Here is a 12,611-nt window from a genome sequence, read left to right as displayed (position 1 = left end):
TTTTACAAATATTTAAAACCTTTTTCAAACGAGAGTTAACAAAAAATAAATTTACTATCCAAGTAATGATTGATTTAAACTCGATTTTAAATGCATAATTAATTAATTTATTTATTTGCTCACTTAAAAAATTCTTAGCCTAAATTCTTAGCTATCGAAAATAATTTATTCTCGATGCACCAGCACGTACAGACCCAGCCCCAAAAGAACCGCGTACTTCAACTTCGGGTACTCGTTCATGTATATTGTTACCATGCCGACGTACGGCAAAAATCCTCGTGCCCGACCTACCACGTCTTTGTGCGTTAACCACAGTTGCCCTGGTGCATAGAGACCTCGGTCGTCTACAGAGTTGTTGTCTCCTTTAGTAAGGAATTTTACTGTTGAATTTTTGTCATTCCTAAATGATAAATAAATTTATTATAATTCTTACACTATTTAATTCAACTTCTTATAGCTAAAATTATTTATTATTATCCCAAAATTACTGTAAGAGCTTTTATAGCAATATAAATGGACTTACTTTTCATGTAATTTCAAAACACGATGTACTATTGGAATATCACGACCTTCTACTTTGAAAACTACTATTTCACCCACACGAACTGGCTCTTCTTGGTAATTTGTTAAGAATAGTAAATCTCCACGGTGGAATGCTGGCTCCATACTTCCACTGAAAAATTTTAAATACTTTATTAGCTTTTTGTCTTTTAAATTCAACAATACTTAATTATTTTTTCAATTATATAAAAATTCTAAAAAAAAAAAAAATTTTTTTTAAATTCATAAAATTTTAAATTTCCCGCTAAGAAAAAATTAAAAAAATTTTTTTCAATTTTCAAAAATCGGCAAGTTATTGGTTTTACCCAATTTTTTCAGATTTATTATTTATTTAGTCTTCCTAATTTTTTTTTTATTAGTTTTTTTCAATAAAAAAATTTTTAGATGTCAGCTAATTTAATTTTAATAAATAAAAAAATAAATTACCTCAAAACAACGACAATCGGACTTTCGCTGCCAGTGACAACCATAAGTCCTTTCCATATCATCAGTGCGGAGGACACGATCATACCAAAACTAAGTACTTGGTAGAGAACCTAAAAAAAAAAAAAAAAAAAAAAATTAAAAATTAAATTAAAGTTGACATTTTTTTAATTTAATGCAACAAATAAATTATTTAAAAAAAATTTTTTTCACAATTAAAAAAAATTTTTTTTCTATAATTTATTTGTTAAAAAAATTATGAAATATTTGCAAAATTGATTTTCAATATAAAAAATAATAAATTAAATTCAAATTTCAGAAAAAAGTAAAATCAAAGCATATGGAAGAATAACAATAATAACAAGTAAATAAAAATAAATACCTGACGCTTGTTCATACGTTTGAGATCGTCCAATAATCCCATAATCATTTTGGCTGATAGTGTTTGTTACCGCTAATATAATAAATAAATATAAATCCGTCACCCAGGTGCCTTTTTAGTGATTTATTAATGGATGATTAAAACGGCGGTCAATACCGGCTTTCAATAATTCTCTTTAAGATTATTCAGTTCAATAATCATTGTATACGTGTATGATTAGCAAACTGTATCAAGCTGTAAAATGTATAGTAAACGTGGTGATTGTCGACATGTTTTACGTGTATTTTTTTTTTTTTTTATTTTTATATTTTCTCAAGATGGCAGCGTTGAGGTAAGTCAAGATAACAGCGTTATGTTTTACGGTCAGTAATTTATCCACTCTTTATCCTAAATTCAGGTACGCGCTTGCGCGCGCGCAAATTTGAATTCTAGTCAACAATATTTAATCTTTACTAGACTTAACACGCTCGCTTCGCTTGCGTTCATTCTTTTAAAAATCCCGCCACTATCTCAGTCGACAAATCAACAACCGAATAAAATAGTCACAGAAGTGACGTAAAACGATACGACATCCGGCCATCAACTTTTTAGAAGAGGAACCTAGAAAAAAAAAAATTTTTAATGAATATGACTTAATTGCATTTTTCATTTTTTTTTTTTTCAATATACTTTAAATTAATTTTCATCTGAAATTAATGAAAAATTAAAAAAAAAATCTTAATTTTTATCTATTATTCTCACTTAAAAAAATTTAAATTTTTCCCGCGAATTTTAAATAATTCAAACTTCGCGCCATCTGTTATTAACTCTCTGAACTACAAGAAACCTAGCCAAAAAAATTAATTAAATATTTTCTAACCCCTATTTATAATCTCCATTTTTTTCTAAATCATCCAAAATCATCATATATGTAAAAACGGTTTAAAGAAAAAAAGACAATAGTTTTCTTAACACCACCAGAGACGGATCGAGTGGTCTGACTTTTTTTTCTGTCCCGACTCATTGCTGATATACCTATATATTCACACACATACACATATTATTTTATCTTAATAAAAAAAATTGATATATCAAATTTCACACAAAGTTTAATTTTCAAAATTAAAAAGTAAAAGCACGTAAAAAACAAACAGAGAAAAATTACGCTGCATAGTTTTAATGCGTGGGATATAATTTTACAATAATTATCAAAAATATATATGTATTCTTATATTTAGTATCAGCTTATTTGTGTAGTGTGTAATATAACCTCAAAAATATCCAAAATGATTATCACGTTGAAGAATTTACAGCAACAAACTTTTACCATTGAAATTGATCCTTCAAAAACGGTAAAATTATTCTTTTTTTTTTTTTTTTTTTTTAATTTAATTATCAATTTTTTTTTAAATTTATTTTGATCACTAATTTATATTTTTTATGTTTTAGGTAAAAGATTTGAAGGATAAAATAGAAGCACAAGAAAAATATCCTGCTTTGCATCAAAAATTAATTTATGCTGGTAATTTTATTTAAAATATTTTAATTTATTTTATTTTATATTTTAATTAAAAAAAAAAAAAAATGAAATTGAAATTTAGAGATAATTTTTGACATTTTTTTTTTTGACAGGTAAATTATAAAAAAAAATGAAAACTAATTATTTTAATTTCAGCAACAAGTGATTAAATTTCTTTCATGTTATTTATTTAAAAAAAAAAAAAAAAATTATTCTCTTAATAATTTAATAATAAAAAAAAAAGTTTCATATTGTTTAAATAAATTAATTATTTAATTTTTTTTACAGGTAAAATCCTTGTTGACGATGACCCCTTAACTCAATACAATATTGATGAGAAGAAATTTATTGTTGTTATGGTATCAAAGCCCAAAGTTGCTGAAACAAGTACCAGTAATACTGACGATGCAGCTAAAGAGCGTACCAGGTATTTTTAAATTTAATATAAATTTTATTGATTAAAATTAAGGCGCGCTATTCAAATTTTTAATTCCATTAAATTTAAATTAATTGTTAAATCCAGAGAGACACCAGCAGCGTCATCAGAGCCCTCACCAGTGACCCGGCCGTCAGCAGGCGCCCAACCAACTGACCCATCATCAACAGCAGCGACTGTTGCAGCAATAACAGAAGCAGCCGTTAGAAATCAGCCCGAAAGCGCATTGTTGACCGGGGACGCTTACGACACCATGGTGACCAACATTATGGACATGGGCTATGACCGCGAAAGAGTTAAGCAAGCTCTGCGCGCGAGCTTCAACAATCCTGACCGCGCTGTCGAGTATCTTATCACCGGGATTCCCACTCAGGGAATCGACGCTCTGTTCGACGACTTACCAGAGGATAATGCGCCGGAGGCCGCTGACGCGATCGTCGAACAAGGCGGTGGCGGAGGTGGCGACCCTCTCGCGTTCCTGCGCAACCAGCCTCAGTTCCAACAGATGCGAAACGTTATCCAGCAGAACCCGCAGCTCCTCAATGCTGTCTTGCAGCAAATCGGTCAATCCAATCCTGCCCTCTTGCAGCTCATCTCACAGAATCAGGATGCGTTCATCCGCATGCTCAACGAACCTGGTAAGTTTATTTTTTAATTAATTGCAAATTACAGTCAATGTAAATTTTTTAATTAGGTAAATTATTATCAATAAGCTTGACTTTAATTAAAAAAATTTAAAAAGCCGATTATTTATTTTAAATTACAAAATTTAAATCAATTTAGTTCTTAAACTCTCTGTAAGATGGCGATTCGCATCGGATCCAGAACTACGTCACTGTCCCGCCAAAATTCAAATTTAAAAAATGACCCAAATAAATTATTTAAAAATTTTTTTTTTATTTTGTTGTTAATAATTTTAACGAAAATTCATTAGGCAGCATAACAAATTGATGAAATTAAATTTTTTATCACCAGCTGGAGCTGCTGGCGCAGGTCAACTGGGCTCGAATCAAGCTGTCCGCGGTGCTGGAGGTAACGCAGGTGGCGCTGATGCAATAAGTCCAGCGGTAGCCGCCACTACCGGTGTCATACCCATTTCTCCGCAAGATCGCGAAGCTGTAGAACGATTAAAGGCACTGGGATTCCCTGAACACTTAGCCTTGCAAGCCTACTTTGCTTGCGAGAAGAACGAAAACCTCGCAGCTAATTTTTTACTATCACAAAATCTTGATGATTAAATTAAGATCTACCTTAATAATAAATAATTATTGCTAATAATTATATTAATAATAATAATGATATTATTATTGAAAATAAACAAGATTATTGATCATATGATTAACAATTAATAATTAAAATAAAATAAAATTGTTTCTCGTTAAAAGCATTTAGATTTTTCAAGGTAAAGATATGTCAATTTTTTATTTTGTAAAAGATAACACTGAAATATTATTAAAAATTTTAAACTTTTAATTAGCTTATAATATAAATGCAAAAAATATATTAAATATATGAAATTGATTCGTTTGTTCGATAAATAATAAAATCATAATTCAGATAAAATTTTCTTCACATAAATAACTTTATTAATTCATTTCTTTCTTTCTTTCCTTTTTTTTTTTTTATTTTTTTTTTTTTTTTTATTTATTGCTATTATAATTTTTTTATTAGTGTGGTCTTTATTAATGATATTAATAATTTCTTTTGTCAATATATAATTTTGAAAAATAAAAATAATTATAATCTATTAATAATAATTTTTATTTATTTATTCCAGATCACCGGGATTTTTTTTTTAACCTAGAAAAAATTTCTTAAACAAAAATTATTTAATCCTTTAATATTTAATTCAAATTTTTTTTTTCTATAACGAAATAATAGGAGCGCAAGAATTAATTGCAACTTCTGTAAAACCCGGCGTGCAAGTACACTGATAATCAATGCAAGTAGAGCTTTCGGCCCTACATTGATCATCTCTCCAGCAATATCCGTGTAAAATAGGAAGACATGTCGAGTTACCGACTGCAATGTTGTTACTTTTGCATACACATTTTCCAGTTGAGCATTCCCAGTGCCAGATGTCGCTGCACTCTGTGGCGTCGCTGCACGAAAACAGACTGTCAGCTGAAAGAGGGCGCGATTAACAAATTATCTAGGTATTTATCATATTGAATCAGATAACTTACTTCTTACACATTTATCGTGAGACACGGCAGTGAATCCAGGTGTGCATTGACACCTATCATCCAAACAATGGAAGAAATCGCCAGAACATTGGCTATTTTTCGAGCAAACTTTGTTGAGAACAGGTACACAGGAAATTTTATCGAACGCAAAATGGTTGTGACGGCAGACACATACATTCGATACGCATATTACATTTTGTAACAGGTTGCATTGACTGTTCTCTTTACATGCTCGTCCTAAAATAACTGTTAGAAGAAAAAAAGATTGTTTTAATTTATTTCATCTAAAATCTAATCTATATTACAAAAAAACCGATTATTTATTTCAAATAACCAAAAAAAAAATTAATATAGTTCTTAAACTCTCTGTAAGATGGCGTTGCGCACCGGATCCAGAACTACGTCACTGCCCCGCCAAAATTCAAATTAAAAAAAATAAGTTAATTTAAAAATGACTTAAACAAATGAATTATTTTAATTTTTTCTAAGTTATTTTGTTTTTAATAACTTGAATTGAAATTTTGAGAAGCAATAACATAAAAAAATAACGCAATTTCTCTATTAAATAGTAATTAACTCACTTAGATTGCATCTAGATTTCGAGAATTGAAAATAATTTGTCTTGCATTGACATTTCTCATCTAGGCATATTGAATTTTCTACAAAGCAATCTCCACTTTCTCGGCAAGCTTCGCCTAAAAATGGAGAACAAATTGTCGAGTTCAAAAATGAGTGATTTTCTAAGCAATAACATTTTTTGTTGATACACTTAGAATTTTTCAAGTTAATGCAATCGAAATCTCTATTGCAAGCTCCTCCAAGATGATCTGTGAAAATGATTATCATTAAACACCCAGAAGTACTGTAAATAACGGATTTGATGTTAATATTTACTTACTTGGTATACAATGCGTGTGAGAAGATGGTGAGAAATCAGGCATGCATTGACACCGATTATCAACACAAATCGAATTGTCTACCATGCACTGATGAGTGTTGCTGCACTCTCCTCTTAAAAGGGGCTCACACTCGGTCCCATTAAAAGTCATATAGTTGAACGTGCAAGTACATATTCTGTTTTCTGCACAAAACGAAAACTTTTTGTCCTTACAATCAAGAAGATTCTTGCAGTTTTTTTTCAGCATCGCTAGAGAAAAGTATAAAGTTATCAATTTAAAAGAAAATTGTCTTTAAGGTCTTGAACTTACTTGGCAAACACTTGTCTTCAGATTTGACAATGAAGTATGCTTCACAGTCACATAATCCACCGAAACAAATAGCATTATCAGGAGCACAATCTGAATTATTGGTGCATTGACGCCCCAGCAAAAGTAAACAAGTATTTGGATCAGTACTAACATAACCTGATTTGCAAATACACTCCATATTAATGCACTCCGCGTTCTTTATTTTTTTGCAATCATTATTCTTTTTGCAAATTTGGCCTAGATGTGCTTTAAAGAAATAAAATTCAATATCAGAGTAGCCGATTAATTTTTATTTAGCTATTTCGCTCACTTGGTATACATGAGGAGGTTGATTCCTCAAAGTAGTCTTTCCGACACACACACTCCTTGTTATCGCACTCGGCGTTCAAAGCCTGGCAATCGTCATTACGAATACAAATTTCTCCCAGCAGCGGCTTACATGATCTACGATCAGTCGCAATGAAATTCTTCTTACAATCACATTTATTTGTTATCGAACACTCTGCGAAGCGTATTTGATCGCAATCTGGGTTTTCTTCACACGATTCAAATAAATAACCTTAAAAAAAAAAAAAAAAAAAAAAAAAAAATTTCAAACTCAAATAAATCTATTTTAAATTGTTCGACGTACTTGTCACGCATTCTGAGAACCTTAATAAGTAATTTTTCTTGCATTGGCACTTATTATGAATGCACTTGGAATTCTTTACTATGCAGTCGGAATCCAGATTACAGTATACGTTCAATTGGGGCACACAATAATCTTTTACAGGGATAGTATTTGAACGACAGGTGCAAACACCTTGATTTGAACATTCAGACCATTTTAATTCTACGCAATCCGTGTCACTTGAACAGAGATGATTAACTGCAACTGCAATCCAAAAAATTTCTTCACTAGTCTTTATTAAATTATAGGAATTTATTTTTATCCAAATAATAATGAACCGTGCAAGAATATCTGGAGGATTTATAAAGCAAAATTCAAATTTGCCGCTTAGAATTTATGCCGCCATTTTGTCGTTAGTTAACAAGATTAATAAAAATTTCTTTACTTGGAAAACATAAGTTGCCGTTTTCTCTGTAATAATCTCTGCATTGACACTGATTATCGACACAAATTGAATTATCAGTCGCGCATGTTTCATTCTTCCAACAAAATGCGCCCAAAAAAGGCATACAGGATATTTCATTAACCTCCATGTTTTTTTCTCTGCACACGCATTTGAATTCTGATGAACATTTCGCGTGAATCATACTGCAATCTTCATCAACTCTGCATGGGCTGCCCAATTTTCCTAAAAAATATATTTCCATTAAAAAATTAATATTAAGTGTTTATAATAATTATAAAAGTCTTACTTTTAGGTCCACAAGAGTAGCCATTTTGTGACGTTCGAAAGTTACACGATAAATTTTCGTCACAACATGGCCGTAGATTTATAAGGTTACACTAAAGATCAAATTAATTATTTTATTTTATTTTTATTAGTAAAAATTAATATAATTAATTAATACTTACTATTTCACTATAATTAGCGCATTGTTGATCGTTTAAATTGCTTCCTACTAGACAAAACCTCAAAATTGATAACAAAACCAATCCATTAATAATATTAGTGTCAATATAAATTTTTCCCGCCATTATCAAATATTTTGTCGAGAAAAATTTTTTAAAGAAGAAATATTAGTAAAAATTTTAAATACGTGGCAAAATTTTCCACACGCTTTTTAATACACATCACCCTGATTAAAAAAAAGAATTCAAACCGATTGACAATGTTAATTTTCCATAAGATAAAGAATTCAAAAGTATTTAAAGTATTCAGAAGTATTGGAAAGAATTCAAATTTCGTTATTTCCAATACTTTTTAATTCATTTTTTTAATCAGGGCAGTGCCATACATATCAATTAAAATAAACTAATAATAAATAATTCCATCGTACTTATATACTATTAAAGCATTGTGAAACTACTCCTAAAATAGTTTTTAAATATAAATTAATGACTTTATTATTCTTTTAATTAAAGTGATTAACACTTTTATTTTTAAAATTTATTTTTAATTGAAATATCGTAACTGTTGAATTATTTTAAAATTTCCAAAACATTTAAAATATATTTGACACTAAACACATTAAATACCAACCCACATATAAATTTTTATAGATGGAATAATTTTTTTCTAAAAAATATATTTCTTCCCGAGAATAATCTAAATTTTTCCTTCAATATTATATTAAATTTTTTTAAAGATTATTTTCTTACTATTTATTATTAAATATTAAAAATTTTATTCAGTAGCTTACTATCAATAATTGTCAATAAAAAAAAAAAATTAATCTGAAATACTTTGAGCGGGACTCGAACTGCGAACTAGACTGTTTAAATAGTTCCGCCGTTGATCTTCGGGAAACGTCACGCCATCTGGTTTTATGAACATTCCGGAAGGCTTTCTAACCCCCAAAAACACGGCGAAGGTTATTACGAACGGTAATGTGAATACAGGAAGACCAAACTAAGGAAAAAAATTTTAATAAATTATTTATTGTTCAATTTTGTGGTTAGCTTTTTACCTGAGTGAACAGTTTCTGAAGTATATATTGTACGGCCACGGTAAAAGTCACTGATGCTAGGGTTAATGGCAGGGTTTGCTGATTTAAGATTACGAACAATCCACCGAAGGCAGCACTGGTCAGAAAACTATTGTAACCCCATAAGCCTGAGTAAATTGCTTTGTAAGGTTCATCGAGACCTAAAGCTGGGATATGTTTATTCTTTAGTATAATTTTTTGTCAGTTAATTATTTGAAGATGATGAAAATAATAAAAAATATGGTGATGATAATGATTTCTTCCGACGAAGATTTCTTCACACATACTTACCAATCAAAGAGCCTAGTAGTGAACCAATCACAGAGAAGATGGCGCTCACTGGAGAATAAATCAGCAGCGCCAAGTATATTATCGACGAAGCCGCTACATTATCGACGCCATACACTTGCGAGGCTGATACTACTGTCCCACGAAATACCTTTAATAATTAATAATTAAATTATTTAAAAAATTATTTATCAAAATTGTAACTTTACCAGTCCCCAGTTTAAGTTTGTTTCATTTCTTGTATAAATTTCTTCTTTGGTGGTGTTTAGCAAATTATCCGCGGCCTGTAAAATTATTTAAAAAATTTTACAAATTTTCAGGTTAGTTTTCGGCCGACAATTGACAATAGTATACTTAACTATTGTGTCTGATGGGTCTTTGTTGATCAAGATGGCGAAGATAATGACTTCGATAACATTGAAAGGAATTGTCACGCATGGAAAATCCTCACGTGCTAAAGAACGAGTTAAATAAACGCTGAAAATATAAATTAGTAAAATCAATTGATATATTAATTAATAATTATTAATTGTTAATTATTATTGAATGATTACTAACCTTACAATAACGGCGATAAATGTCAGAAGAATAGAAAATGAATCCCACCGGCCATTGTTGTAGTTTAATGGAAACAGTGCGTAAGTTATGACGCCAACTAGTACTGGGTTGTAAACAGTAAGCCCGTTTTCAATGTTTTGTAGTGGTTCTTGTATTAACTGTCGAAAAAAATAACAAATTAATGAAAAATAATTTTTTTTTTTTTTTTTTTTAGTTTGTTTTGATTGATTTACTACCATGGAAATTGTTAATCCGAGGAATCCAGTGAGAAGACCGACTAACATAACCTCTGGAGTTGTTGTTATTAAAGCTAGTGATATTAATAAACCACTCACTGGGTTATTTGCGAAGATAACCTTTACATTAAATTAAATTAAATAAGATAATTTTAATTAAATTGAAAGAAGAATTGAGTACATGCAGAATAATAATTTTAATATTAAAAATTAAATACTCCGAGTTGCATAGTAAATCAGGAAATTAAAAGTGACAGAATAGAAATGGTAATAAGAGAAAGATTTTGGCGATATATAATAGAAATAACAAGAATGGAAGAAGAAAGATGGCCGAGAATATGCTTAAGAGAAGAAATGCGAGGAATATTAAATAAAAAACCGACAAGATGGGGAAAAAAAACGGAAGAACTAGCGAAGAAAATGAAATGCAAAAATGTGATAAAAAAGATATTCAACAGAGAAGACACAGAAGAAATAGAAACAGAAATAAAGAAAGGACTAGAAGAATTAAAAGAGCAGATAAAAAAAAAAGAACTAGAAAAAATAGAAAAGTCAAAATTCAGTGAAATATACAAAGAGATAATAGAAGATAACGAAACAGACAATTATTGGGAGGAAAAAGGAATAAAAAGTAACGAAAAAGAAGTGTGGGCAAGATGGAGATGTGGAAACTTCACGAGAGCGGGTAAAAAAGGAATAAAAGACTGGAAGTGTAGAATATGTAATGAAAAAGAAGAAAACATAGTACATATCCTAACTTGCAAAGAAATAATAAATAAATTAGGGGACGAAAATAAGGCGATATTAAGCGATCTGTGGGAAATAAATGAAAGTGAGAGTAAAGTGAAAGAAAAAATAATAGAAATATCAAAGGGTCAAATAAACAAGAATGTATGTAAAGTGCTGAAAGAAATAGAAAATATTATAAAAAAGATAGAATGAAAGAGAATGAGAGAAAGTGAAGGTAAATAAAAAGAAAGTGAAAATTAATAATATGGTGTAAAGCAAATAGCAATAAATATTGTAACATTAACATAAAATAATATATATTTTTTAATAAGATTTGTAACCATAAATGTATAAAAATATGTAAGAAAGAAAAAATTAAGGGAATGAAATAAGTAAGTAAGACGAGGAAAAATGAAAGTAAAAATAGAGATAAGAATTGGAAAAATATATATAGAATAAGAAAATAAAATGAAAGGAAGAAATATATAAAATGTATATAAAAACTTTGTAAAACACTATTTTAGTGATACAAATAAAAAGCTATCTATCTATCTATTAAAAATTAAATAATTACCTGACCAACGCCTCGTAGCAAAGAATCAACAATTCCAAAAAAAAACCAAACACCTGAATTATTTTTTTTCTTCACTATTTTTTCCCGTAACATCGGAAAGTCACCCATAAACACCACGTGCATATTTCTTCTCTCCATTTTGATGACTGAAATAAAAGTTAGTTATATGCAATTAGAAGAAAAAAAATAATGAAGAAACTTTAAATGGCAAAAAATCGAAAGTAATTTCGCGTGTGTTTGACTTGTGACAAGTGAAATGATGGCCATGTGATAATTTAGAACACCGAGACTGTAAGTAGAACTTAAAAGTAATATACAATTGATAATTTATGCATTATCACTTAAAAAGTAGACCACTGAGCAATTATCTTTTGCTTCTACTAACAAAATATTAATTTTGTTAATAAATATTTACACATTTCTTCTTTATTCATTTAAATATTTATTGATTAATCAATTAATTTGATTTTATCGGTAGTATCTTAATTTATTGCTAATTGATTAATTATTATCAATGATATGTTTCTTCAGTTTGAAATTAAATGACAGATTTTTTAATTATTATACAGAAAAGATAAGAAGATATTTATTGATTAATTTAGAAATTTTGATTATTTATTTAATTAAGATTAGATTAAATGTCAATGCACTATTATTTAATTAAATATTTAATATAATAATAATATAAATAGCAATAATAAAATATTTTAATTAGGAATATCACAATAATAAATATATTAAACATATGACGTTAAACAAACAAAAAATATATTGCAAATAATAATGACATAAATATATTACAAATTTATTAAGTCTTTAAATTTATATAAATATTAACTCATCGATAAATTTTTGTTTGTTAACCCTGATTAAAAATATTGATTGAAAAGTATTGGGAATCAGTCACCCTATGTGAACTGTATATCTATATATATAT

At 29.0% G+C, this 12,611-nt stretch overlaps 4 protein-coding genes across 4 annotated transcripts; 1 reads left to right on the top strand and 3 right to left on the bottom strand.

Moving 5' to 3' along the window:
* Positions 1 to 84: 84 nt before the first annotated feature.
* On the bottom strand, positions 85 to 1,594 carry Twr (signal peptidase complex catalytic subunit SEC11 homolog C twr). The gene is made up of 4 exons (XM_074258444.1): positions 1,367 to 1,594; positions 988 to 1,097; positions 524 to 673; positions 85 to 400 (listed from the first exon to the last, which is right to left on the bottom strand). Exons 1-4 carry the CDS (start codon positions 1,412 to 1,414, stop codon positions 166 to 168), a joined length of 543 nt encoding a protein of 180 aa, XP_074114545.1. The 5' UTR covers positions 1,415 to 1,594; the 3' UTR covers positions 85 to 165.
* Positions 1,595 to 2,316: 722 nt separating this feature from the next.
* On the top strand, positions 2,317 to 4,596 carry Rad23 (UV excision repair protein Rad23). The gene is made up of 5 exons (XM_074258482.1): positions 2,317 to 2,697; positions 2,795 to 2,867; positions 3,153 to 3,291; positions 3,388 to 3,938; positions 4,276 to 4,596. The coding sequence occupies exons 1-5, from the start codon at positions 2,632 to 2,634 to the stop codon at positions 4,536 to 4,538; spliced, it is 1,092 nt and encodes a 363-aa protein (XP_074114583.1). The 5' UTR covers positions 2,317 to 2,631; the 3' UTR covers positions 4,539 to 4,596.
* A 206-nt stretch (positions 4,597 to 4,802) lies between these two features.
* LOC141537478 (uncharacterized) lies at positions 4,803 to 8,600 on the bottom strand. Its single transcript, XM_074258481.1, has 10 exons — positions 8,217 to 8,600; positions 8,057 to 8,147; positions 7,750 to 7,992; positions 7,326 to 7,568; positions 7,005 to 7,253; positions 6,695 to 6,940; positions 6,385 to 6,633; positions 6,068 to 6,313; positions 5,487 to 5,732; positions 4,803 to 5,424 (listed from the first exon to the last, which is right to left on the bottom strand). Exons 1-10 carry the CDS (start codon positions 8,337 to 8,339, stop codon positions 5,165 to 5,167), a joined length of 2,196 nt encoding a protein of 731 aa, XP_074114582.1. The 5' UTR covers positions 8,340 to 8,600; the 3' UTR covers positions 4,803 to 5,164.
* Positions 8,601 to 8,812: 212 nt separating this feature from the next.
* On the bottom strand, positions 8,813 to 10,601 carry LOC141537658 (urea transporter 1). The gene is made up of 8 exons (XM_074258780.1): positions 10,590 to 10,601; positions 10,372 to 10,491; positions 10,136 to 10,293; positions 9,937 to 10,054; positions 9,787 to 9,861; positions 9,581 to 9,728; positions 9,272 to 9,456; positions 8,813 to 9,213 (listed from the first exon to the last, which is right to left on the bottom strand). Exons 1-8 carry the CDS (start codon positions 10,599 to 10,601, stop codon positions 9,034 to 9,036), a joined length of 996 nt encoding a protein of 331 aa, XP_074114881.1. The 3' UTR covers positions 8,813 to 9,033.
* Positions 10,602 to 12,611: the final 2,010 nt, after the last annotated feature.

This window comes from Cotesia typhae, unplaced genomic scaffold (genome assembly GCF_013202065.1).
Source record: "Cotesia typhae breed Kobodo isofemale line unplaced genomic scaffold, CoteBio_Ctyphae scaffold_91, whole genome shotgun sequence".
NCBI classification, from domain to species: Eukaryota; Metazoa; Arthropoda; class Insecta; order Hymenoptera; family Braconidae; genus Cotesia; species Cotesia typhae.
Note: the sequence above shows the minus strand (reverse complement) of the source record. Positions and strands in the feature narration are given on the sequence as shown.

Bases quoted from the DNA above. Each gene is read 5' to 3' on its own strand.
- Twr (XM_074258444.1), bottom strand. From the start codon at position 1,414: ATGATTATGGGATTATTGGACGATCTCAAACGTATGAACAAGCGTCAG. The intron at 674-987 runs GTAATTTATTTT...AAAATTTTTCAG, and splicing joins CCGATTGTCGTTGTTTTGAG to TGGAAGTATGGAGCCAGCAT. The intron at 401-523 runs GTAAGTCCATTT...TTTATCATTTAG, and splicing joins GTTTTGAAATTACATGAAAA to GAATGACAAAAATTCAACAG.
- LOC141537658 (XM_074258780.1), bottom strand. The intron at 10,294-10,371 runs GTAGTAAATCAA...TTTTTTCGACAG, and splicing joins TCGGATTAACAATTTCCATG to TTAATACAAGAACCACTACA. The intron at 9,457-9,580 runs GTAAGTATGTGT...AACATATCCCAG, and splicing joins ACTACTAGGCTCTTTGATTG to CTTTAGGTCTCGATGAACCT.
- Rad23 (XM_074258482.1), top strand. From the start codon at position 2,632: ATGATTATCACGTTGAAGAATTTACAGCAACAAACTTTTACCATTGAA. The intron at 2,698-2,794 runs GTAAAATTATTC...TTTATGTTTTAG, and splicing joins AAATTGATCCTTCAAAAACG to GTAAAAGATTTGAAGGATAA. The intron at 2,868-3,152 runs GTAATTTTATTT...TTTTTTTTACAG, and splicing joins TCAAAAATTAATTTATGCTG to GTAAAATCCTTGTTGACGAT.
- LOC141537478 (XM_074258481.1), bottom strand. From the start codon at position 8,339: ATGGCGGGAAAAATTTATATTGACACTAATATTATTAATGGATTGGTT. The intron at 8,148-8,216 runs GTAAGTATTAAT...TTTGATCTTTAG, and splicing joins GCGCTAATTATAGTGAAATA to TGTAACCTTATAAATCTACG. The intron at 5,733-6,067 runs GTGAGTTAATTA...TTCTTCTAACAG, and splicing joins GAAATCTAGATGCAATCTAA to TTATTTTAGGACGAGCATGT.